This window comes from Bos mutus, chromosome 2 (genome assembly GCF_027580195.1).
Source record: "Bos mutus isolate GX-2022 chromosome 2, NWIPB_WYAK_1.1, whole genome shotgun sequence".
Taxonomy (NCBI): Eukaryota; Metazoa; Chordata; class Mammalia; order Artiodactyla; family Bovidae; genus Bos; species Bos mutus.
In genome coordinates, this window is record NC_091618.1 from 114,026,027 (window position 1) to 114,051,554 (window position 25,528).

The window sequence follows — 25,528 nt, forward strand, 5'->3', positions numbered from 1 at the left end:
ATGGCATCACCGATTCGATGGACATGAGTTTGGGTGAACTCTGGGAGTTGGTGATGGACAGGGAGGCCTGGCGTGCTGCGGTTCATGGGGTCGCAAAGAGTTGGACACAACTGAGCGACTGAACTGAACTGAACTCAGAAACACAAAGATCGTATGATATCACATATGTGGAGTCTAAAACACGACACAAATGAACTTATCTATGAAAGAGAAACTGAGTCACACACACAGAAAATAGAAAACAAACTTAAACTTATGGTTACCGAAGGGGAAAGTGATGTGTGTGTGTGTTAGTCGCTCAGTTGTATTTGACTCTCTGCAATCCCATGGACTGTAGCCTGCCAGACTCCTCTGTCCCTGGAATTTTCCAGGCAAGAATCCTGGAATGGGTTGCCATTTCCTTCTCCAGGGGATCTTTCCGAAAAGTGATGGGAGAGGCATAAATTGGGCTTGCCCGGTGGCTCAGCAGTAAAGAATCTACCTGCAATGCAGGAGCCACAGAAGATGTGGGTTCGATCCCTGGGTTGGGGAGACCCCCCTGGAAGAGGGCATGGCAACTCACTCCAGTATCCCTGCCTGGAGAATTCCATGGACAGAGGAGCCTGGGAGGCTACAGTCCATAGGGTAGAAAAGAGTCAGACACAACTGAAGTGACTTAGCATGCATGTAGGCAAAAGGCATAAATTAGGAAGTTGGGATGAACATATACACACTGCTATATATAAAATAACCAATAAGGACCAGCTGTGTAGCACAGACAACTATACTCAATATTTTATAATAATAGAAAAGAACCTGAAAAAGAATATATATATAACTGAATCACTGTGCTGTACACCTGTAACTAATACAACATTGTAAATCAACTACACTTCAATAAAAAATAAATTCAAAAAATAGAGAGCTGCTGTTTCTAAACTCTCCTATTCAATCTGTTTCATCACCCTTTAAAACAATTTAACAAATTTTAATCTAAAGTTCAGTGTTATTTATAGTTAAGTAGTTAGGAGCTTGGCTTCTCTGTAAAAAGAATCTCAACTTCACTTACTAGTTACTGGATCTTAGGAGAAGTCTCAGTTTCTTCCTCTGTAAAACTGGAATGAGGATATAACCTACCTCATGGAATGAGACAATATATGGAATGTATGCAAAGCCTGTATGTTCAGTTCCCAGAATGCAGAGAGCTCTCAAAGATCAGGTGGTGGTAGTGTTGAGGACACTGCTGACATCATTAGCATCAGTCTTATCATCTAACACGATGCATGGAACAAAGCAGATACTGAATATTGAAGGAACGAGCACCCCGTCAAAGTACATTAGCAAGCCTTGCTGAATTCTTCAGATTTAGAGAGAAATGCCTATCTGAACGGCGCCAGCTTCTGGTCTTATGATATGGCCAGAATAGATTTAAAAACAAAGAAAATGGCCATTTTAAACAATATCTTCTGGCTTGATTTAAAAATAAAAAGTAACTGCTGACCAGAGGTGCAAACCAGCAAAGCACCTTAAATAATTTTTCCTCATTTGACAGCCGAAATGTATGCAAATATGAACTGGAAACATGTTAAAGAGAAAATGTGTGACAACACAGGTATCTTAGCAACACAGCTGACTACAGGATAAGACCGAATTGAAAACATTTGTTGTGTTAAGAGAACAGGTGCCACCTGAAATACAAAGGATGTCTGAGAGTCATGAACTGCCATTTTTCAATTCCAAAGATGGTTGAATCATGGTTTAAATTAATATGCAGGACCAAAACAACTATTATTGGAGGAACAGTGCAAAGTGCCATGAAAATATATGGATGAATGAAATCCCTCATTGCTGCACTCAATATGCCAGCAAATTTGGAAAACTCAGCAGTGGCCATGGGACTGGAAAAGGACACTTTTCATTCCAATCCCAAAGAAAGGCAATGCCAAAAATGTTCAAACTACCACACAATTGCACTCACCTCACACGCTAGCAAAGTAATGCTCAAAATTCTTCAAGCCAGGCTTCCAGATGTTCAAGCTGGATTTAGAAGAGGCAGAGGAACCAGACATCAAATTGTCAACATCCGACGCATCATGGAAAAAGCAAACGAGTTCCAGAAAAACGTCTACTTCTGTTTTATTGACTATGACAAAGCCTTTGACTGTGTGGATCACAACAAACTGGAAAATTCTTCAAGAGATGGGAATACCAGACCACCTGACCTGCCTCCTGAGAAATCTGTATGCAGATCAAGAAGCAACAGTTAGAACTGGACATGGAACAACAGACTGGTTCCAAATCGGGAAAGGAGTATGTCAACGGTGTATATTATCACCTTGCTTATTCAACTTATACGCAGAGTACATCATGAGAAATGCTGGACTGGATGAAGCACAACCTGGAATCAAGATTGCCGGGAGATATATCAATAACCTCAGACATGCAGATAACACCATCTTTATGGTGGAAAGTGAAGAGGAATTAAAGAGTCTCTTGATGAAACTGAAAGAGCAGAGTGAAAAAGTTGGCTTAAAACTCAACACTCAGAAAACTAAGATTATGGCATCTGGTCCCATCACTTCATGGCTAATAGATGGGGAAACAGTGACAGACTATTTTTTGGGGCTCCAAAATCACTGCAGATGGTGACTGCAGCCATGATATTAAAAGATGCTTGATCCTTGGAAGAAAAGTTATATCCAACCTAGACAGCATATTAAAAAGCAGAGACATTACCAACAAAGGTTCGTTTAGTCAAGGCTATGGTTTTTCCAGTAGTCATGTATGGATGTGAGAGTTGGACTATAAAGAAAGCTAAGCGTCAAAGAATTGATGCTTTTGAACTGTGGTGTTGGAGAAGACTCTTGAGAGTCCCTTGGACTGCAAGGAGATCCAACCAGTCAATTCCAGAAGAAATCAGTCCTGAATATTCATTCATTGGAAGGACTGATGTTGAAGCTGAAATACTTTGGCCACCTGATGCTAAGAACTGATTTATTAGAAAAGACCCTGATGATGGGAAAGATTGAAGGTGGGAGGAGAAGGGGATGACAGAGGATGAGATGGTTGGATGGCATCACTGACTCTATGGACATAAGTTTGAATAAGCTCTGGGAGTTGGTGATGGACAGGGAAGCCTAGCGTGCTGACGTCCCTGGGGTCACAAAGAGTTGGACATGACTGAGCTACTGAACTGAACTGAAAATCCCTCTGTACTGATGAGTTCCAAAAGAATGTTATATGGAAAAGGGAATTTGGTAATATCTACCTTTAATGAGCCTAAAGTTTATTTTTCTTCCTATGAACTCAAACTCAAAACTTGCTGGAAAATTCCAAGATGAAACTATTTTCAAATGCATGAATTAATAAGGAAGACATTAAGAAATATTATGTTAAAAAAATAACTTGCCTAAAATATCTCTTCCTGCAGGATCAGCTGTACATTTTTAAGTGGATGCTTTAGTTGCCTTTTCCAGTGTTGGAAATATTAAAGCATGTCATCATTTGAACAGCGTTTTCTCTGTTGTCTTCCTTTTCAAAAGAAATTGGTTTTGAGATACTAAGTATAGATTTTACTGCAACATTTTACACCAGTCGTACTGTTTTTTTTTTTGAACATCAGTACATTAAATGAGTTACTGTGGGTCACATATTTAGACAGTTTTTCCTAACTCTGTCTCTTCTGTTGTTTCTACTCTGGATTATGTTTAGAGTTTTATACCCCTACATTTGAAAAACTATCCCAAAGAGAGAGTCAGCATCATAACAAATGATGTAAAAGGCAATTGGGACTTTGTGGGGATGGTTTTCTCTAGGAGAAGTATTGTTTGAGTTGCAAGCGGAGTTGGTGGCTTTCTCCATGGAATACTATTTTTTAACTGGGAAGAACAACTAACATAAATGCTGATTACTGAGACTTGGAATTTTCTCAAAAATGAACAAATGAGCCTGCCACCTCAAGGAAAATAACATGACAGTCAGTGATAAAATCCAAACATGCAAATGAAAATAAGAACTCTGTAGACTTTGTGTCTGCCACACTGAATGTGACGGCTTCCCACTACTTAATGAGTTTTCTGATGAAATGAATGATGGATGATACTAAGAAATGTGATTTTGTATCATACACAGAAATGTTTCAATGTTTCAAAGTCCTAAATAACTCAGTGAACCATTATTTTCCAAATTACCAATGCATGTGGTTAAGTTGAAAGATCCATTCAGAGTTCAAGACAGACCAATGGATTTTAGTGTAACAGAATAAGAAATGCTTATTTACAACATTTCAGATTCTATATTGCAAGTAATCTTTAAGAAACTACACTTATCCAGTTTGGTGTATCAAAGAAAAACATCCAAATTATCTGAAAAGGCTTTTAAGACACTCCTGTACCAAATGTTTATTTGTATGAGGTCAGATTTTTTCATATACTTCAACCAAAATAACATACTACCATATACTGAATGTAGAAGCATTTAAAAGAATCCAGTTCTTAATATTATGTGTAAAGGGATCCTAAGTCCAAAAAGTTTGAGAATCACTGACCTAACCCATAAGGCAAAACCTTTACTACACACAGGATCTCATACACATCACACACAATATAGAGAGAGACAATTATATTAACAGACATCTGGGTCCCATGTTGATTCTATTGAATCAAAATTTCTGTAGGTATCCCTACTGTATATTAAGTTTCATTGGTGAGAGCACTGATCTGACTTAGCACTTTAATAAAAAAAACAAAAAACTATTCATGACTATATATTTTAGAACTTTCCCAGAAATTTATTTTACATTAAATTTTTAAAAGTTTCTTCACTGTTTCACTTCTCAAAAAGCACTAATATCAATAATAATATCTTTGATTAAATCTTTATTATTTATTATTGGTTTCCTTGCTTCTAAGAGATACCGAGAATGATAAACTCAAATTGAGTTTAAAAGCTGAGAGAGTTTTTATTTTTCTTTTTGCCTCTAAATTATAATAAACTCTCCACAGTAAGTTTTACATATAGTCTCTGGAATACTGATTTGAAAGACACTTCAACTGCCTTCAAAATCTTGTTTATTTAGGAGGTGACTGTCAACTCAGAGGTCTCTTGTCAGTTTCAAAGAGCTAAGTAAGCACCAACTTTGACAATGAAATGCTAATAAGCACTTTGAAGACTGAAATGATGAAAACCTTTAGATGTCAACCTGAATTCAAGTGAACTACTGAAAATGTAAAAGCGTGCTGACTAATCATAAATACAATAAATGTGACATGCTTTATTATAAATCTTACATTTCATTAATACATAGATAAATTATGTTACTCATTTAATATGGTTCAGTTATACAAACTTAAAAGAAATTTATCCAGAGCTCATTTTATTAAGTATACTGCAATTTAAAATACACATGCTGAAGTGATAGCTTTGCACATTTACGTATAATTTACATTACATAAGTATAAATCCTTTCCTATTTATTTGTGTTGCTGTTGTTCCTATGAAAGGAATAAGACTATTTGGATTTGTACACTTCTGTGGTACTTAAAGAAGGGAGGGTAGCATTTGATACAATCAACTTTTAGAGAACTAAGCTACATTATAGAGAAGGATAGCTTTTCTTTTTTACATTTAAAATTTGAACATAAGCTCTCTTATTCTGTAAGGCAGAATCTTCTTCTTTTAATATTTGATAAGAGTTTACTTTAAAAACAACATAAAGAGTTCCAGTTCAACAGTAACATGCCTCAGTGGGTGAAGGGCCCATCTGAACTACAACTTCCTTTGGACAGGTTCCAGGATGTTTTAACTTCTCTATTTTGAGTAACCCGATTATTCAAAATACAGTGATCTACTTAGACACTAACAGAGTCCAATGTTCAGTCTCCACAATGACATCAAGGGGCATCTGGTGGAAGGGTCTGGTTATCCTCTGTGATTTCATATTTCAAAACAAAGGATGCCTTACTAAAACACACCTATACAATCCCTCGATAACTCACCATAAACCTATCATCTCCAAAGATACTTATAATACCTACCCTCAAAAGGATTGCTATAGAGATTAAAGGAGATAATCGCGTAAAGTATTTAGCCAACTTTCTCACATAAACAGGCTCAATAAATGATAGTTATTACTGTTCCTAGTTTTATAACTTTAGGAGATCTATACTGAGGAGCAAGAAGAGATCTTCAATTTCCTGAAGCAAAAAACAAACAAAAAAATTACATGACCAGCTCAAAGACTTAAAGCAGAGTCAAGCCTATACCTAAATCAGCATGTTTAAAATTAAAAGCTTTTGCACTGCAAAAGAAACCATAAACAAAATGAAAAGACAACTCACAGAATGGGCGAAAACATTTGTAAACAATGCAACCAATAAGGGATTCATCTCAAAATGTACAAACAGCTCATGCAGTTCAATATAAAAAACATACAACCCAATTTAAAAAAAAATGGGCAGAAGATCTAAATAGATATTTCTCCAAAGGATACATACAGATGGTGAAAAAGCACCTGAAAACATGCTCCACATTACAAATTATTAGAGAAAGACAAATCAAAACTACAATAAAGTATTACCTCACATAGGGCAGAATGACTATCATCCAAAAAAAAAAAAAAATCTACAAACAAATGCTGGAGAGGGTGTGAAGAAAAGGGAACCTTTTTACACTGTTGGTGGGAATGTAAACTGGTACAGCCACTATGGAGAACAGTACAGAGGCTCCTCAAACTAAAAATAGAACTACTAGAAGATCCAGCAATCCTACTCCTGGGCATATCCAGAAAAAACCATACTTTGAAAAGACACAGGTACCCCAGTGTTCTTACAGCACTGTATACAACAGCCAAATCACAGAAGCAACCTAAATGTCCATCAACAGGTAAATGGATAAAGAAAAAGTGGTACATATATACAATGGAATATTACTTAGCCATGAAAAGAATGAAATAACACCATTTGCAGGATGGACCTAGAGATTATCATTTAAAGTGAAGCCAAACATAGAAAGACAAATATCATATGATATCACTTATATGTGGAATCTAAAAAATGATACAAATGAATTGATTTACAAAACAGAAACAGATGTACAGACTTAGAAAACAAACTTACGGTTACCAAAGAAGCAAGAAAGGGATAAATTAGGAGACTGGAATTAACATATGCACATACTATACATAAAATAATCAATCAGGACTTACTATAGAGCACAGGGAACTCTACTGAATACTATGCAATAAGTTATATGGGAAAATAATCTATAAAGAATAAATATATGTGTGGGGCTTCCCTGATAGCTCAGATGGTAAAGAATCCGCCTGCAATGCAGGAAACCTGGTTTGATCCTTGGATTGGGAAGATCCGCTGGAGAAGGGAATGGCTACCCACTCCACGTATGACTAAACTACTGTGCTGTACACCTGAAACTAACACAATACTGTACACTGACTATATGCCAAAGTAAATACAAATTTAAAAAAATCTGCATGTTTTTAGTCTGTTCTACCTCTTAAATAATAAGTTCTCAGAAGTACAGAATCTTAAGTCTGAGAAACCTCTTCAGGGTTAACAAAAAAAATTTATGAGTGATACCTAGAGGGACTTGAATGTCATCTCTGAAGCTGAGTCCTTCATTTTACAACTGAGGCTCAGAGAAGTTGATGACATGCTTAAAGTGACAGCATCAAAGTCATAAGATGAAGATCCTGATCTCCTGTTCCAAGGAGATGCTCAATTAAAAAAAAAACAAAAAACAGTTTTGGGAGTGTGTGTAGGAGGGGCTGGATAAACACAAGGTAATATGTGATAATCAAAGCTCCTTCTGAAGTGCTTCTATCTGACGAGTAAAGGTGGATCTTTATGGAAAACAAATCTCAAAAAATAAGGAATTAAGGGAGAAAGGGAATAGCATAAACAGGGCATTTGAACTAGATGCTGTGGACTGCTTCAAAGTTATTAGCTTACAGGGCTACAGAACTTCTTTTATGAGTTAACACTAAGTCAAATATTAAGAATCCATTACTATTTACACATTCTTGGAGTGAAAAAAATTAAATTAGCTTAAAAGTTTAGAATATTCTTGTATGAAACCCAAAGTGAAAACCCCTTGTTTACAGCCCAATATCACTATGAATTTAAAAAAGCAGGAAGTCATAAAGAGAGAACAAGACTCAAATAATACTGCTTATATGTGGAATCTGGAAAAATGGTACAGATGAACTTATTTGCAAAGCAAAACAGAGTCACAGATGTGGAAAACAAACTATGGTTACCAAGTGCAGAGCGGGGGTGGGATGAATTGGGAGATTAGGATTGATGTATATATACATTACTATAAATAAAACTGATAACTAAGGAGAGCCTACTGTATAGCTCTGTGGTGACCTAAATGGGAAGGAAATCCTAAAAAGAGTGGATACATGTACATGTATAACTGATTCACTTTGATGTACAGCAAAAACTAACAAGACACTGTAAAGCAACTATACTTCAATAAAAATTAATTTAAAAACTACAAAAAGAATAAAAATTGGGTAGCTTAAAAAAATGAGAAGTAAATAAAAATCTAAAATAGAAAAAAAAAAACAAAGCCCCTTTGCAGTAACTATGAACACTGCTTCTAAAGCATAAGTCATAATCATTAATTAGGCAAATTAATTAGGCAATCATCAGACATAATCATTGGCAAAGGCATTGGTAGGGGGGTGGTGCTTTATCTAAAAGGAAACGAAGGAAGTTTACTATTCACACTGAAATAAGTGGCAAATTTGAATGTTAAGTCCACAAGACTGTAATATATTTCTGGTTTAAGTAACAGTTTCAGAAAAGTCCTTCTTGTATATCCTGCAGATGGAATTTAATGGAAATCCTTTCCTCTTAAAAGCTTTGTTAATTTAGAACTGGTAACTGTAAATGATACATGTTTGGCCCTCTCTTTCTCTCTCTCACACACACACACATTCACATATACAAACACACTCACATATAAAACACTCAGTTTGGCTGCTGTCTGAAGGGCAGACAGCAGAATATTATTGGTTATGTTAACCTGTCAATAGCAGGATATACTGGGATTTTTAATATTCTTACTGTTTTTCACTTTTCTCATTCACTCCCATTCCAACAGGCTTTTCTGAGGGAGATGGGAGAAAAGTTATAACCATTTCTCCAGGAGTTTTATGTGACCTATATAGTCTTCCCCATGGAGGCTTGTTACACAAGAGAATGTCATTCTTCACTGGGACTGGGCAGAGAACTCTGGTCTACAGGACTCTTGAATGGGTTACAACTGCATGCTTTCAAGGATTGTAGACAGAAAAATCTAAGTGCTTTAGCAGTCTCTACAAAGCTGGAAAAAATGCTTTAGTGGTGTTCCACAGGGAATTTTGGAAGCATATCACTGCCACAAAGAATGCCTTTTTTTCCTTGGAGTAGACTGGGAGGAGGAAGCAGAAATGGTAGTTTTTCTCATTATTATACCTCAGACCATGTAGTACAGTTCACAGAGAGCAGGGGACACCTTTTCCCATCAACTTAACCGTGACTAACACCTGTCATGGGCCCTAGCCCAGGTCAGAGAGGAATGGCAAGGGGGACAGCCAGTGGTTAAAGGAGGGCTGGCTCAGTGCTTCTGGCTCGGGTCCAAGATGCCAGCAGATTCTTCCTCCCTGCATCTAAGAGCCCTCTCTGACTATGCCCCCAACATTATTAAACTCCTTGTTATGGGTTAAAAAGTAAGAGTCCATAGTGATAGGATTCAACTTCAACAAGTTATAGTATATTGCACTCACTATTACATATCAACAATTCTTTTGTTGCTTATATTTCCCTAAAAATACATGACCTGAAAAATTTTGTATCTAACAGAGATCAGGAAGATAGGTATTTAAAAATAATAAGATGACAAGTTTAAAAATAAGTAAAAAGTAAAAAAAAAAAAAAAAAAAAAAAAAAGAGGTCAGAAGTGCTATAAATGTAGAAAACTAAAACATTAAATAGGACGTCACCTGTCATATCAACCATTAAACACATTTCTTGTCCTGATGGAAATCTAATCAGTAGTGGCCTTAGGCAGGAGGTGAGGGGTGGGATTTTCTACAAAGGGACACTTGGGACTTTCTGGAGCAATGAAATGTTCTATATTTGATTGCAGGTGGGGCTTTACACAGGTGCATACATTTGTCAAAGGTCACCAAATTGTACATGTAACTGAATACATTTTACAGTATGTAAAAGATACTCAATAAAATTCACTTATAAAGAATTCTTGGGAAATGAGCCTATAAAGAGGTATGGGTTCATTTGTAGAGTTTCCCCCATTTATAGAAAAAAAGAACTTTCTCAAGAGCTAGGGCATCAGTTGTTTCCTTACTATGAACTTGCACAACAGCCCTGAGTCATTCTAAAGTTATGATGCAAACTATGAATATACCCACACTTAGGGGTCCCTTCCTGTTGAGTGGGCAAGAAGAAAGAGTTGTAAATCTCTTAAGAAGGTGCTAAACAATCTGCAGCTTGTATTAAAGCTTCTGCTTTTGGAGAGAAATTCGACAGCAAAGGTGACCTTTCATCAAACATTGCTGGTATATAAGTACAGAAACTTAGAAATCATCAAGGAAAATGTTTAAGTTGTATGAGATATAAAATTAAATAATATAAAATAGGTCACCAGCAAATCTACAGCATTAGTGGATTTTCACTGGATGGTTCTAGAAGCTAAGGAAATAGAAGATAACAGGGTTGATTCATTCAAGTTACTGTAATGTAGCAGCACAAAAATTTTAAAAGAGATACACAAACAAGGGTACAAGTAGTAGCCATTAGAGACATCTATAACTTCCTATTGAAAGAATCTTAATAACTCCAATATAAAACTCAGGTTTGAGCATTTCTGACCAGTTATGATAACTTGTTCAAGTTATAGCTAGATAAATCTCAGGCTGGAATCAAGATTGGTGGGGAAAATATAAAAACCTCAGATATGCAGATGGCACCAATCTAATGGCAGAAAGTGAAGAGGAACTACAAAGCCTCTTGATGAAAGTGAAAGAGGAGAGTCAAAAAGCTGGCTTAAAACTCAACATTCAGAAAACTAAGATCATGACCTCCAGTCCTATTTCATGCAAATAGAAGGGGAAACAATGGAAACAGTGAAAGACTATTTTTGAGGGCTCCAAAATCACTGCAGATGGTAACTGCAGCCATGAAATTAAAAGACACTTGGTTCCTTGGAAGCTATGACAAACCTAGACAGCATATTAAAAAGCAGAGACGTCACTCTGCCAACAAAGTTCTGTCTAGTCAAAGCTATGATTTTTCAGTAGTCATGTATGGATGTGGGAGCTGGACCATAAAGAAGGCTGAGTACCGAAGAATTGATGCTTTTGAACTGTGGTGTTGGAGAAGATTCTTGAGTCCCGTGGACTGCACGGAGATCAAACCAGTCAATCCTAAAGGAAATCAACCCTGAATATTCATTGGAAAGACTGATGCTGAAGCTGAAGCTCCAATACTTTAGCCACCTGATGCAAAGAGCTGACTCACTGGAAATGACCCTGATGCTGGGAAAGATTGGAGAAAAAGGGGATGACAGAGGATGAGATGGTTGGATGGCATCACTGATCCAATGGACATGAATTTGAGCAAACTCCAGGAGATAATGAAGGACAGGGTAGCCTGGCGTGATACAGTCAGTCCATGGGGTCGCAGAGTTGGAAATGACTGAGCAACAAAGTTAACTTTAAGGAAACCAAGAAGAGTTAAGGACTAACTTAGGAGGCCATATAAAAAACATTAAGTTTTCATTACTCACAAAAAGGCTCAAGCCATAGCTATGACTTACCAGTCTCCAAGAGTCTAAATATTAGGGGGAGAGAAAGTGAAAGTGAAGTCGCTCAGTCGTGTCTGACTCTTTGCGATCCTATGGACTGTAGCCTACGAGACTCCTCCATCCATGGAATTTTCCAGGCAAGAGAACTGGAGTGGGTTGCCATTTCCTTCTCCAGGGGATCTTCCCGACCCAGGGATCAAACCCACGTCTCCCACATTGTAGACAGACACTTTTATCACCTGAGCCACCAGGGAAGTAGGGGGAGAGAGGATGACTTCAAATAGAAGGGGAAAATATGGAGCAAAAAGCAGAAGATGAAAATTACAGATCCAAATCATTGAACATAAGGTATGATATAAGTATTTACTAAAACTAGTGAGCTGACTCTTTTAGAATGGGTCCACAAAGTTAGTTAGACAGCAACATGGGAAGGCCAGATTATCCCATGACAGCCTCTACTTGCTTGGGACCCCAAATGCTGTGACCAACGAGGTCAGCAGAGTTGATTTCTGTTCCATGAAGCTAATGAATGGGGATCTTGCCACCAATGATTATTTCCTCACCAAAATTCTAAAGGCTCTAAAATAGCAATTGTGAAAGAATTTCTAGTAGCTTCCTTTTCAAACCCTCAAACCAGTGATTTAAGAGTTATTTTATTTATTTAATTGGCCCAGACACAGAAATCTTCCAAAACTGCAGCTGGCTTGGAAAATTATAATTTGGTCTTCCGTTGGCCTGGTTCTTTGGAGCTGAGGAACTGATGTTTATCTTCCATCTTCCTCTTTCCATCTGGTTTTCCCTAATGGCTTTCAATTACTAATCCTTTCTGTGGGTGATATTATTGAAGGACAGATGAGATTCACACAAACAATTTCCTGGGTCACATTTGAATTTTCATCAATTATTTCAAGCATGAGATTTTCTGGTGGGGTCTAGCTTGTCCTGACACATGACTGGTACTGTGAGTTTGGGGAGACGCCCTCTGCCATGTCGGCTTCTTTGAGCATATCCCTAAAGATGTGTCTCCATCCACCGCCCTTCACAAGCTACTTCATGTCACAAAGACAATTTTTCTAAAATTGTCTAGAAAATATATATTTTATATATATACCATATATCAGATGGTATATCTGTGGAATGAAGAATGGCGTTGCCTGCTGCACAGAGACATTCTAAAGATTCTGAGAGCAGGGGACACCCTACTTTCCCGTCAATTTGACTGTGACTAACACCTGCCATGGGACCCAGCCCAGGTCATAGAGGAATGGCAAAGAAGACAGCTGGTGATCAGAAGAGGGCTGGCTCAGTGCTCCTGGCTCAGGTTCAAGACTCCAGCAGGGCAGAGAAGATCTTCCTCCCTGCACATAAGAACTCTCTGTCATTGTTACAGATTAGTCCTTATTACAGATAAGAAAGCAAAGAGTCCACAGTGATAGAATTTAACTTCAACAAGTTTATAGTATTTTGCAATCACTACTACATACCAACAATTCCTTTGTAGCCCGTATTTCCCTAAAAACACATGACCTGAAAAACATTACAACTAAAATGACAGTCTTATTAAGAGACTCCACTTTGTGATGAAGCGAGTAGGAGCCTTTGGATGTTATCTTGTGAACTCAGAGGGCCGATGAAGCACTGAAAAGACAGATCTTGAAGAGTATCCTACACATGCTGTTTCTAGTGAAGGTGGGGGAACAGTACTGAGACCATGAATCGGCATCTGGTTGGTGATCACTCTGAGCCTAGAGGGCAATAACGTGTCACGTACAAGGAAGGCCACTTTACAAAATCTCATTAATACTCATAACCACCAGTGCAATGGAATCCATAGACCTACTGTAGTCTTTAAAAAAAAAAAGGTCTATGGATTCCATTGCACTGGTGGTTATGAGTATTAAAGACTACAGCGGACTGAGATCTAGGGAGATTAAGGGCTTGCTAAGAACACACATATCTGTATATATATATACTGACCATGTCAGCTTCCAAGTGGCACTAGTGGTAAAGAATCCGCCTGCCCATGCAAGAGACGTAAGAGAAGCAGCAGGTTTGATCCCTGGGTTGGGAAGATGGAGGAAATGCCATTTTCCCCAGGAGGAAATGGCAACCCACTTCAGTATTTTGCCTGGAGAATCCCATGGACAGAGGAAACTGGCGGGCTACAGTCCCTAGGGTGGCAAAGAGTCGGACACGACTGAGTGACTCAGCATACACACTGATCACGCAGGCTCTTTCTTTTAAAAACTGTACTTGATTTCTTAAGAAGGTCATTGAGAAGAGGACAAACCCACTATGAGAAGTTCTGTATGGAAGTTATAGTCTCCTCATAAATTACTCAACTGATTTTTTAATACAAATAAGTGACGCTGGGCCCATGCGGCAGTTCTCTAAGGGTCTGTTCTCCCTGAACAACTGATCCTAACCTTGAACCAACCACACGAGAGACCTGACAAGGGGAAGAGGGATGGATGAGGATAAAGGCAGAGTAAAGGAGAACAAGAGGAGCACAGCGTGGGGAGGAGCAAGGAAGAAAAAGAGGCCCCAGAGGCCAAGAAAACACAAAATCCAGTAATCAAATGGTTTTCTTCAGACTGTTTCATGCTGCCCACTCCTCTGATATTGTTACTTTTATAATGATTAAATTTAAGTTTGGGTTTCTTATGATTTCTACATTGAGATGATACAGAAACAGAAAATGTGCTCTATGTATTTTTAAGCAAAGTAAAAACACTGGGAAGAGTGGCTTTGTGGGAGACTAAGACAATTAGCAAACCAGACAGTCCATGCTCCGTCTGCTTTCCCAGGGGATAAAAACTCCTGTCACTTTACGAAGCTAACCAAAGAATCCCAGCAGTTATAGCATTTTTGGTAGGGCTTTCATTTCAACAAAGCTCTGTAATACGTATGCAGTCTAGGGATCCCCAAAGAAGTCTTTGAAAAAAAAATTTTAATGTACAGGAAATTCCTTAAATTATATACACACCATATATACATATCATATATACCATATTTTACATATATGTTTATATATATAAACATATCAAGAATTGCAAAATTCTAGGGAAGGGAAACATGTATATACACACAGACACACATAGGTTATTTAGCTTGGTGAACTTCCATAAAACCAACAAGCTGATTTTGCCCCCTCTTGCCATCACAGGCTATCCTTATATATGAGACAGGTTTTGAGCTTAGAGGATTAATCCAAAAGGAAAGAGGTTCTGGCTAGAGTCAAGAGTTCTGACTGACTGTACGGTTTTTGAAATGCAAATTATGTATTTTATTTGACAACATGCATTATTAACAGTTACAGGAGACATTTTCAAAAGCATGGTTTTGGAGAATGTAAAGCCACATTACTAGTAAGTGCAGAATCATCACAAAACCACTGTGTTCTGCCATAGTCCAGGACCTGTTGAAGCAAGTGCACTATATTCACTACCTGGAAGAAGAAACTGTTCTCTGTGAGGGAAGGCGAGGGTGGGATGATTTGAGAGAATAGCACTGAAACATGTACACTACCATATGTGAAAGATGACCAGTCCAAGTTTGATGCATGAAACAGGGCACTCAAAGCCAGTGCACGGGGACAGCCCAGAAGGATGGGATGGGGAGGGAGGGGGAGGGGGGTTTGGGATGGGGGACACATGTACACCCATGGCTGATTCATGTCAATGTATGGCAAAAACCACCACCAGAATATTGTAAAGTAATTAGCCTCCAATTAGAATAAATATTAATTATTATTAATATTGTTAATAATAATTAAAAATAAACAAAACAACCTTTTAGGGAAAAAAAAATGTTATGGCCATAAAGCCATCCTGCCAGGGCTTCCCTGTTGGCCTAGTGGTTAAGAATCTGCCTTGCAACGCAAAGGACACTGGTTCAATCCCTGGCCCAGGAAGATCTCACATGCCACAGAGCAACCGAGCCTGTGTGCTACAACTACTGAACCCATGCACTGCAACTACTGAAGCCCACGTGCCTAGAGCCTGTGCTCTGCAGTAAGAGAAGCCAACACAATGAGAAGTGCGTGCTGCACCACACAGAGTGGTCCCTGCTCACTCACTGCAACTGGAGAAAACTTGTGTGCGGCAATGAAGGCTGATCACAGCCAAAATAACAAATAATAATACATGTTAAAAAAAAAATCCATCCTGTCAACCTTCCACAAAAGCTCAGACACTCAACTTAAATACCTTAAGGACTGAAAAAAACACATGTAGAATTCTCATCCTTCAATTCTAGAACAAAGAAATACCTTAAGAGATCATCTGGCTCAAAACTTCCCAAAGTGGGTTTCATGAAACATTATTCTCCAAAATGTTCTGAATAGGGGTAAGGTGACTCAGATAAGTTTGGGAGAATTCTTGAGTGTCACAATGCACATTAGGGATTAGCAAAGCTGTACAGTCTAAAGAAAAGAAATGATTAAGCTTATTTTTTTTAAAAAAACTTCATTTTTATCAAACCTATTTGAGCACAGAACCCTTTCTGCAGTATTTATTAAAATCCTGTAAACTACTGTTTTGTAGAAAAACCCTTGTCTTATATATTGAAAAAATGAACTTCAGACAGGTTAGGGATTTGTCTCAAGGTCATACAGTTAGTAGATACACTGGAAACAGATTTCACCTTTCTAGACTTCACTTTAGTGCTCTTTCCTGTGCTGTGCTTTCCTTTCTCATACAAAGCCTGTGCCTCCAGAAGGATCACAGACTATAAACCAGACTGTGGATGTCATCTAGTCCAGAGCCCTCTTATTTAAAGGGGGAAACACAGTCTCAAGAGAGGTGAAAAAAGCTTGCCCCAGTGACAATGCCTGTAGCAGAACCTAGCTCTTAATTCCAATGCTCGTATCCTTTCCATAACAGTATACTAGCTCCTGCAAAGCCAACATCTTCCACCTCTGAGAAAAAGGAGTGATGGATAAGGGGATTTAGCTATTCAGGACCCAGTAAAATATTTATCAAAGTGCACTTGTGTCAGTAGGTATTTTAAACCATTTAAACATGATTGTCTTTACTTACAAATGTCATCCACTGTGACAGGGAATCAATGTTTCAAGCTGTTGAACAGGTCATCATCCCTGCCCTGTTGGATGACACCTGTAAATAAAATAAATCTAGTTTTGAGTGAGTAGATTTTAAGACAACTAGATTTAAGATGCATGCAGCTTAAAACAAAGAGTAGTTTTTAAGAGATGATTCTTAATCAAGGTTTGCTGAAGAGAAACACTTTCCAGGGCCAGCTATTTCACTCTATGCCACTGGCCTTCAGCACAAAAATCCAGGTAATGATACAGGTAATATTGCCAGAATATAGAGGGCATCATAGCTCTTAGAACTAAAAGCTTCTTTCAGGCGCTAGCTATACCTCAGTCTCTTGCCTCTGTGAATATTATTTTCACTGTGTAGGAGGGGCAACCAAGGCACTATGAGGTTAAATGACTAGCCCTATGTTAATGTTAAATAACTAAGTGTCTTTAACTTGAGTCCCTTAATGTAGAAAAATGTATACAGAACACATCAACAAAGTTTATCATTAGGCTGACCCAATTTGAAAGACTTACAGACATTTAAAAAAATATTTTACAGATGTTAACTTAGAATATTCTAGACACATCTTCATAACATAATATCAGTGCTAGATATTTAAATACAAGCATTACTAAAAAAATGCCATGAATGAAAAATAAAAATGAGAAAATGGGAACTTGAGTGCAAAGAACAATATTAAATGCAGCATGCACTTAGGATTCTAAATTCTGGTTACTTCCAAAAAAGATCTGTAGTTCCTAACAAATTTAAGTATATGAAAACCATTTGCTATAGTCTATAATTTAATATGTTGGTTTCTCTGTAGCCACAAAATGCCACTCTAAGATCTGCCAGAAATTAAGATTTAGGTTGGACAATGCACATTTGAAATTTCCATTCTGTACCTAAATACTCCAAGATAATGGAAAGCATTCAATATTTTAGAATCCTGCCTTGAGGTAATATGACTGTCATAGTAACATTCCCCTCAAACTCACGTTGAGTGCTTACTTTGTGTCACAACACAAAGTGTCTGATTATTTTATACATACTATCTCAGTCAATCCTCCAAAGCTGAATATTATTACAATTTTACAAATAAAGAACATTAAAGCACAGAGAATTTAAGTAACTTGCTGAAGTTCACGCAACTGGTAAAATTTTAGAATTTACGCACAAATCTATTTGGTGACAGAATCAAGCTCAAATCACTATATAATACATTTATTTAATATGGCAACTTAAGATACTCAAAAATATAAGAATTCATTAAAACAATTACAATTAGAAAACATAAAACTTTCCCAACTAAATCCCACACAATATTAAATATGAGGAAATTCTCATTCTTTTTCTTGGGGGATTAAAGGGAGACTAGGGACAATTTTCAAGGTAAAATTATTTTAATGCCAAGGAATTAAAGGTTCTGATGTTAACCTTAAATATATTACAATTAAGACAAATGAAAACCTTAAACTGTCTTTCATAATGATAGAAAAGTATATCTTCCTGATTTACTTTCTAAGTCCATAAAGAGGTAAATTCTCCTGTTACTCAAGACTGATTCTCAAAATAGTGTAACAGTTATTGAAAAACTGAATTTAACCATGTATATTTAAAAATACATGTTTTCTATCAATCTTCTAAAGAAGAAAACTAATTATAAAGTAAATTACTTTTAAAGAAAACAAACTGACAGATAATGTAACCCCCTTAAATTTTTTATGTAATATAGCTAGTACAAGTTATGCTTCTGATTAAGACTCAAACTTTTTTACTATAAAATTTGTTGGCCATTTTTCCAACAAATTTTTAAAGCTGTAAAATAATCAGGAGTACAAAAACACACCTGCCATATTTTAACTGAGTAAGAATCAGATATATGCAAAACTCAGCATCACAGAAACTAGACATTAAGGAAAAGGCACACCCTTTCCAAAGCACCATGGAGAAGTCAATCTCTTCTGGCAATAATGGTTTTCTTATAAGGACCCCAAACAGAAGAAGATAAAGTGTGGTTTCATGGTAGCTTACCCTTTTCTCTGACACCCCATCCTGGCCTGTAGAATCTTTCTCATCAAGTGTCTCTTTCAGGACTGGCATATGTTTTTGGTATGCTGGCTCTCTGTTTAAGGTTGTGTATCCTATGTGCTCATAAATTGGGTTTATCGTCATCTTGGCAATGTATTCTGCTGCCTTGGTTTCAATATAGAGAGTAATCAATCCATCAGTCACCAGATCGTGGATGGACTCAAAGCGCTTCTCCCCAACAAAGTGCTTTCCATCGTAGTAGAGCCTGAAGTTTCTGGTTTGACTTCCAAATCTGCCTCAATGAAATGGGAAAGATGTTTTTAAGAAAAGTAAGCAAGTGAATTCTTTCCGAAAAAAAAATTTAAAACTATTGCTCTGTGTGTGTCTTCTTTGTTTGTTTAAATAAACTGTGGCTAATCTCTATGAATCGTCTGGAATATGGAAAGTTAAACTTTTGAACACAAAGAATGAATTTGCAACAATGAGGGATAATTAGACCAAAGCAGGCCTACCCTAGAAGGTAAACTTTGTTCTTATTTATCTTTTTAAGCCACTTCATTATGACTCTAAGAAAAACAGTGGAAAATAAACCTCATATACTATTAGAACACAGTCAATAATCAACTGGTCAACTATATATGACATTTCTGTATTAGCATGTTCTTTCCAAGTTGATCAGTAAAAGTATTCAATATACTTCGGATCACAGCATTCATGTCTTTTAGTGGGAAAGCACCACTAAGGGCTCACCTAGGTGTGATGCCAGCAATCATTTAAAGAAGAGCTGATTCCAGAACCTGAGTCATCGGTAGAGCAAGATGGCACAGAAACACACTTATGCTATTTTGAGCCGTGGGTTAAGGACACGCTCTTCTCTTTTACATAGTCATCCTTCTGTCTGCATGCTGAGTCTGGGCAAGAGATGCTTGGAATACATACAGGGCATATAAGTCATAAACTACTGGACTCGAGAAATTCTATTTTTACTTCAGAGTCACATTTCAGTGGCATTTTAAAAAAAACTGAAGAAGAATGGTTTATGATAATTTCAGTATTTTGCTTCCTGCGGTAAACCTCAGAAATGGATCCAAGTTGGCACAACTAGCCTAATGTCCTTCCAAGATGACAAAGACAAGAACATGCACTGACTTTAATAAAAGCTGATGCCAAAAGGCACTAAGGGCCATCTCACAGTCTCTGGAAGATAGCCCTGGGTGAGCCTAATTTAAAACCAAACAAATCAGAAAGGATATATTTAATTTCACTGTTAAAAATACACAGAACAGAGATGAACTAAACACTAAATTAATAGCTGTTTAAGTGTTTAAATAGAACTGCAAACTTATGCAACAATACTATTCTGGTATAGGTTACATTTCAAGAAGACAGAAGTGAGAATTTTCTTAAGATTTCAGTTTAAATGTGCCCTACAAAATGAATCATTTTTTTTTTTAAAATAATGGCCTGAGGTATCTCTGATTCTGTCATTCAAATTAGACTTTAATAGTTATTTAATATAGAACCCAATATTCTATACATGCTGGTCCTTCTTCTAAAATAAGCAATTAAATTTTAGTTTATATTCAAGTGAATGATCCATATAATTCCACTTCCCATTCTCATTTTCCTCTAACGTTAAACAGATATTTCTCCCAAGTAAATTTCCCTTATGATGTATGTCTAAAAAGTTGGAAGGTAAAATTTCTATACCAAAGTTAAATATACACTTTTTTGAGTTAAATGCACTGCTTTTATTTCCTCTTCACTAATATTCATTGTTATTGCAAAATAAACATAGAAAGCCACTTTATAATTTTTGTAAGGTTCATACAGCAATAAACACAGTATTGTTTAACATTAAGCTCTTTTATATTTCACTTGCATTCAAGGCAGTTCAGTAAGGGATTAGACCATTTTATTCCACAGGGGCTTAAGATTTTACAAATAAGCAGTTTCACAATGTGCATGGCACTTAAAGACCATCTAAGCAACGGTGGCAGGTGTTTGTCACTCAACTGTCTTCTGAAATCTGCTAAGTATGGGAGCAGAGGGCAGAAGGGAAGATGGCTGAACTGGCCTCACAGGGGTGGGATGGTTAACTGAAAAAGTGGAAATCTAAGGTTAGACTTCTTGACCTTTTACAATGAAGCTCTTTCCAAGCCATTCAAGGAGGGGTTTCCTGGCTACTTCTATGTTATTGGGCAAAAAAGTCTAAGTAAGTTTGTTCTTAACTTAGTGACTTTAAGAGATTGTGTGCATGATTCCCAACTTCCAACACAAAGACAAGATGAAATGCTGAATTTTTACAAGTTTATCTTTAGGTGGTTTTCTAAAAAATGATTATAATAATATATATGACCTTATTCATATACAGAAAAGTTACATTTCTATACAGTGATACATGAAACCAAGTCAGTCCAGTATCCCCCTCACATTATGAAAACCAAGAAACTCAATGTTTAACAAGATCTAACATATACACTCAAACCCACATAAGATCTGAGTTATTGTTTATGTCCCAGTACAAAAGACCTTTGCAGTCTTGAAAGAGGGTTTGGACAGGGGAAGGCAAGTCCTGGTTCCTTTGTGTTTAACAAAAAACTTCAGGCTTTTGCATCAGACAAATTAAGTTTATATCCTGGGATCTGCCACTCAGTGAGGAGATTTTGGGAAAATCATTCTTCAGATTCTGCACCAAGATACAGGAATAACATTACTCTATACAAAGTAACATTACTTGACTGTGAGGATTACATAAGAATATTTAAGATAAAGTTACATACAGTTAACCCTTGAACAACACAGGTTTGAACTGCACTGATGACTTGGGTTTTTTCAACAGTAAATCCTATAGCAAGCACTACATTATCTGAGGCTGGCTGAATCTGCAGATCTGATAGTGGATATCACAGATAGAGAGGGCCAACTGTAAGTGATATGTGGATTTTCACTGAGCAGAGAGTAGGCATCCCTATTCACGACACTGTTCAAGAGTCAACTGTAGATAGTAGGTTCAACTGCAGTCTCCTGTCTCCTTTGCTAGCTTAGACTTCTGCAGAGAATAACAGAATGATTATCAAACAATAAAGTAAAACAAAAGTTATTCAATAATAGGTACTGAAGTAAAACTGGTTGTGTAGGAACATCTGCACTGGTTGACTTTACAGCCAATGAAAGGCAAAGAGGAGTTCCTTGTGAGTTTTTTCACTCAGGATGCCCCAGGTTTATACTATGTGGTTAACTGAGTGGAACTATAAACAGAGCACAAAGAGGGGAGGAGAGAAGCTGGAAGAGTCCTTCCACAGGGCCTTGGGAGTTAGGTTTCCAATTTCAGAGAAAAGAGGTCAGTATATATACTTGTATTGAAAGCAGGATGTTTTAAATGGACCCAGCGATAACTCTGGTGGCTCAGACAGAAAAGAATCTGCCTGCAATGCAGGAGACCTGGGTTTGATCCCTGGGTTGGGAAGATCCCCTGGAGAAGGGAATGGCAACCCACTCCAGTATTCTTGCCTGGAGAATCTCATGGACAGAGGCACCTGGCAGGCCCTGATCCATGGGGTCACAAAGAGTCAGACATGACAGAGACTAACTAACACACACACACACACACACACACACACTGAACTCTTGAAAGCAGAGTATTAATTTGTAAAACCTGTTAATGCTAAACCATTTTCCCTTAATGTTTATAGGAAAATATTCTTTTCATCTTTTCATATATTCACCCTCTGCTTCTGCCCTTATTTTTAAATAGCTGTTCATTTTTTGATGAACGTGTTCAAAACTGTATAGGTCCAACTCTCACCTAGATAGAGTTCAACAAGATGAAAATTTGTTTTCTCCAAAGTGGCACTGCAGCTAACAGAAAAGAAAGACCAGAATAATCTGTTCTGTACTGCTACTGCTATACATAATTATGACTTTCTAGAAAGAATGCCTTTTTATCCAGTGACTTCAGGTTTTGGTTTTCATGTTTTGAAAAACTGTTTTAATGCTGTGCCCATTTACATTCAGATGAATTTCAAAATACATAATTCTAAGAACTTTAAAAAGTGAACAGAACCCTTAATACCATCCTTTCTATTTTTTAGCAAGTAAACTGCACTTACAAAAGAAAAACTCAGTCTAGAGGGACAAAATGATGAAAACAGATACAAAGAATGACCTTTGGGATCTTACTTTACTTTTTTCTGAAATAAAGAATTAGTTGTGATTTGAGCCCAAAGTATTGGGAAGTATCTCTTCAAAGGAAAGCTCTAAGCTAACAGATGTTTCCTGTTAACAAACAGAAAACAAAACATATACAACACATTTATCTAAGTTAACAATAAAATGTTAGAACTATTTCCAGAAACCAACATACAAAAACAATTTTATTTATCATAAATACATATTTGTATATTTTTATTAGAGTCAAAGAAGCTAGTAGTAAAATATCTCATAAATTCTTCTAATCATAAACATACTCTTGGAAGAAGGTTAAAAGAGAGACAAGAATATGAGGAGGCGTTCACTTGAATACTAAAAATGAATTTAAATTAACTAAGAAAGGCTGAGGGAGAGAGAACATAGCTATACACAATTTCAAAATATTTTCTCCATCTAAAACTTTTGTTAGGATACTACTTTTTTCCTATCTTGCTGTACAATTCTGGATGGCAAAAAGGGACAAAATATTAAGATACGTGAACTCAACGATGATATTCCCTTGGCAAAATAAATCATCCTGAGGAAAGGAGCAGACCAGTGTATCTAACTAAACCTTCAAAGGTGGCACCAGGCAGCTCTGGAAGGTGGAACTGATATGGAAGAATTATTGCAGAAGATCTGTTTAAGAACCAGATATGCCCTCACATTCCCCAATCTTGTCCCCTTCCCCACGCAGGTGGGAGACTTGAGCTCTGTTCTCTGGATAGCAAATCAAGGAGATTTTGAACTGAGGAACACCAGACAGATTGGAAAGCAGAGAGATCATCCTGTAAACTAAGTGAGTTTTAAACACTGAAGACTGAGACTTCATCTCTCTTTCCTTAAAAAACGAATGGAAGATTCTTCCCTGGGAAGTCTTATCAGCTCAGCTGAAAACACATAAAATAGAGACATCATCCTATATTTGGGAGGCTTCCCTCAAGCTCTCAGAACTACTAGTCAACTTTTTAGTTTTTATTTGCCTCAAGATATTTTCTAATTTCCTGTGTGATTTCTCCTTTGACCCAAGAGTGTGCTGTTTAATTTCTACACGTCTGTGAATTTTCCATTTTTCCTACTGCTTGACTTCTAATTTCATTTCATTGTGACTGGAAGATTTTTGGTATGATTCAGTTTTCTTACATTCCTTAAGACGTGTCTAGTGACCAACATGTGATATACGGATGTTCTCTGTGTGCTTGAGAAGAACGTGTATTTTGATGCTGTTGGATGAGTGTTCTGTATAGGTCTGTTAGGTCCAACTGATGTATAGTGTTGTTCCAGTCCTTCCTTTTCTTTCCTGTCTAGTTCTATTCATTTAGTGCCAAATAAACTTAAATTATGAGCAGTAGGCTGAGGATCAACTGATACCTGAGGAAAATCTCTTTGATGAAGGATAAAGGCAAACAAATGGAATCAAAACAAGCTGAAAGAAACAAACCAAAAGATGACAATATTTTTTAAATTATCAGTATGCTAAAAGAAACAAAGTAGGAAAGTTCATATTTCTATTCTTGAATAGGATTCAGCAAGAAGTATTAGGATGCTACAGAAAAGGAACAATGTAGAATACAAAAATAAGCAGAAAAAGAAAATATAACATAAATGAAAAATTTAAAGAAGAAATAAAAGATAAAGTTGAGAAGATATTTAAGAAGAACAAAATGACAAACAGATGAAAAATAGAGGAAAAATAAGATAATCAATCCAGGAAGTCCAACATCTAGGTAACAGGAGCTCTGAAAAGAGAATGGAGAAAATAGAACGGGAAGAAATCTAAAAGGTAATTCAGGAAAATTTATCACAACTGAAGAATAAGTTTACATAAGGGAAAAAAATAGGCCCACATCAAAAGGGTAAACATGAAAAGATGCTCAAAGAGTGGTCCAGTAAATACAAATTAAATCTTCATAATGGTGAGCTTTTGTAACTCAGACATATTAGCCACTGGCAAGGATATAAAGCAGCTAATAAAACCAATACCTGGCATACTTTTTAACAAAATGGTTTAAAATGATCCAGTAAATCTGAATATATGAAAAAAAAAATCTGAATACATGTATACCTATGACATAATTTTATTCCTATGTAATACTCCATACAATATAAATGACTATGTGCCCTAGGAAAGAAATACACAAACAATGTGTATAAAAACACAGGAGCAATGCTCAAAATGCCTAAACCTTGAAACCACATTAATTCCCAATACAACAAAAAAAATCCTGTGGTATACATACTGTGGTGGTTAATTTTCTAGGTTAACTGGAAGGGTGTTTTCAGATGAGACTCACATTTAAATCAGTGAACTTTGAGTAAAGCAGATTACTCTCCATAATTGGGTGGGTCTTAGTCAGTTGAAGACCTAAATAGAACAAAATGACTGGCCTTGAAGCAATTTCTTTCTGAGGGAATTCTCCAGAAGACTGCCACTGGACTTTGCATCA

The 25,528-nt window shown here is 36.9% G+C and overlaps 1 protein-coding gene across 4 annotated transcripts in view; it reads right to left on the reverse strand.

Annotated features, from left to right (window-relative positions):
* CHN1 (chimerin 1) overlaps positions 1–25,528 on the reverse strand; it is a 201,297-nt gene that overhangs the window by 64,598 nt on the left and 111,171 nt on the right. For 2 of the 4 annotated variants that reach the window (XM_005902544.3, XM_070358719.1), the window contains one exon: positions 18,894–19,182. The exons of 1 other annotated variant lie outside the window; for it this stretch is intronic. In XM_005902544.3, coding sequence (XP_005902606.1) covers positions 18,894–19,182 — 289 coding nt within the window. Of the gene's footprint in view, positions 1–16,850; positions 16,924–18,893; positions 19,183–25,528 lie in introns of those variants that run through there. One more of the 4 variants, XM_070358731.1, reaches the window with a different exon arrangement.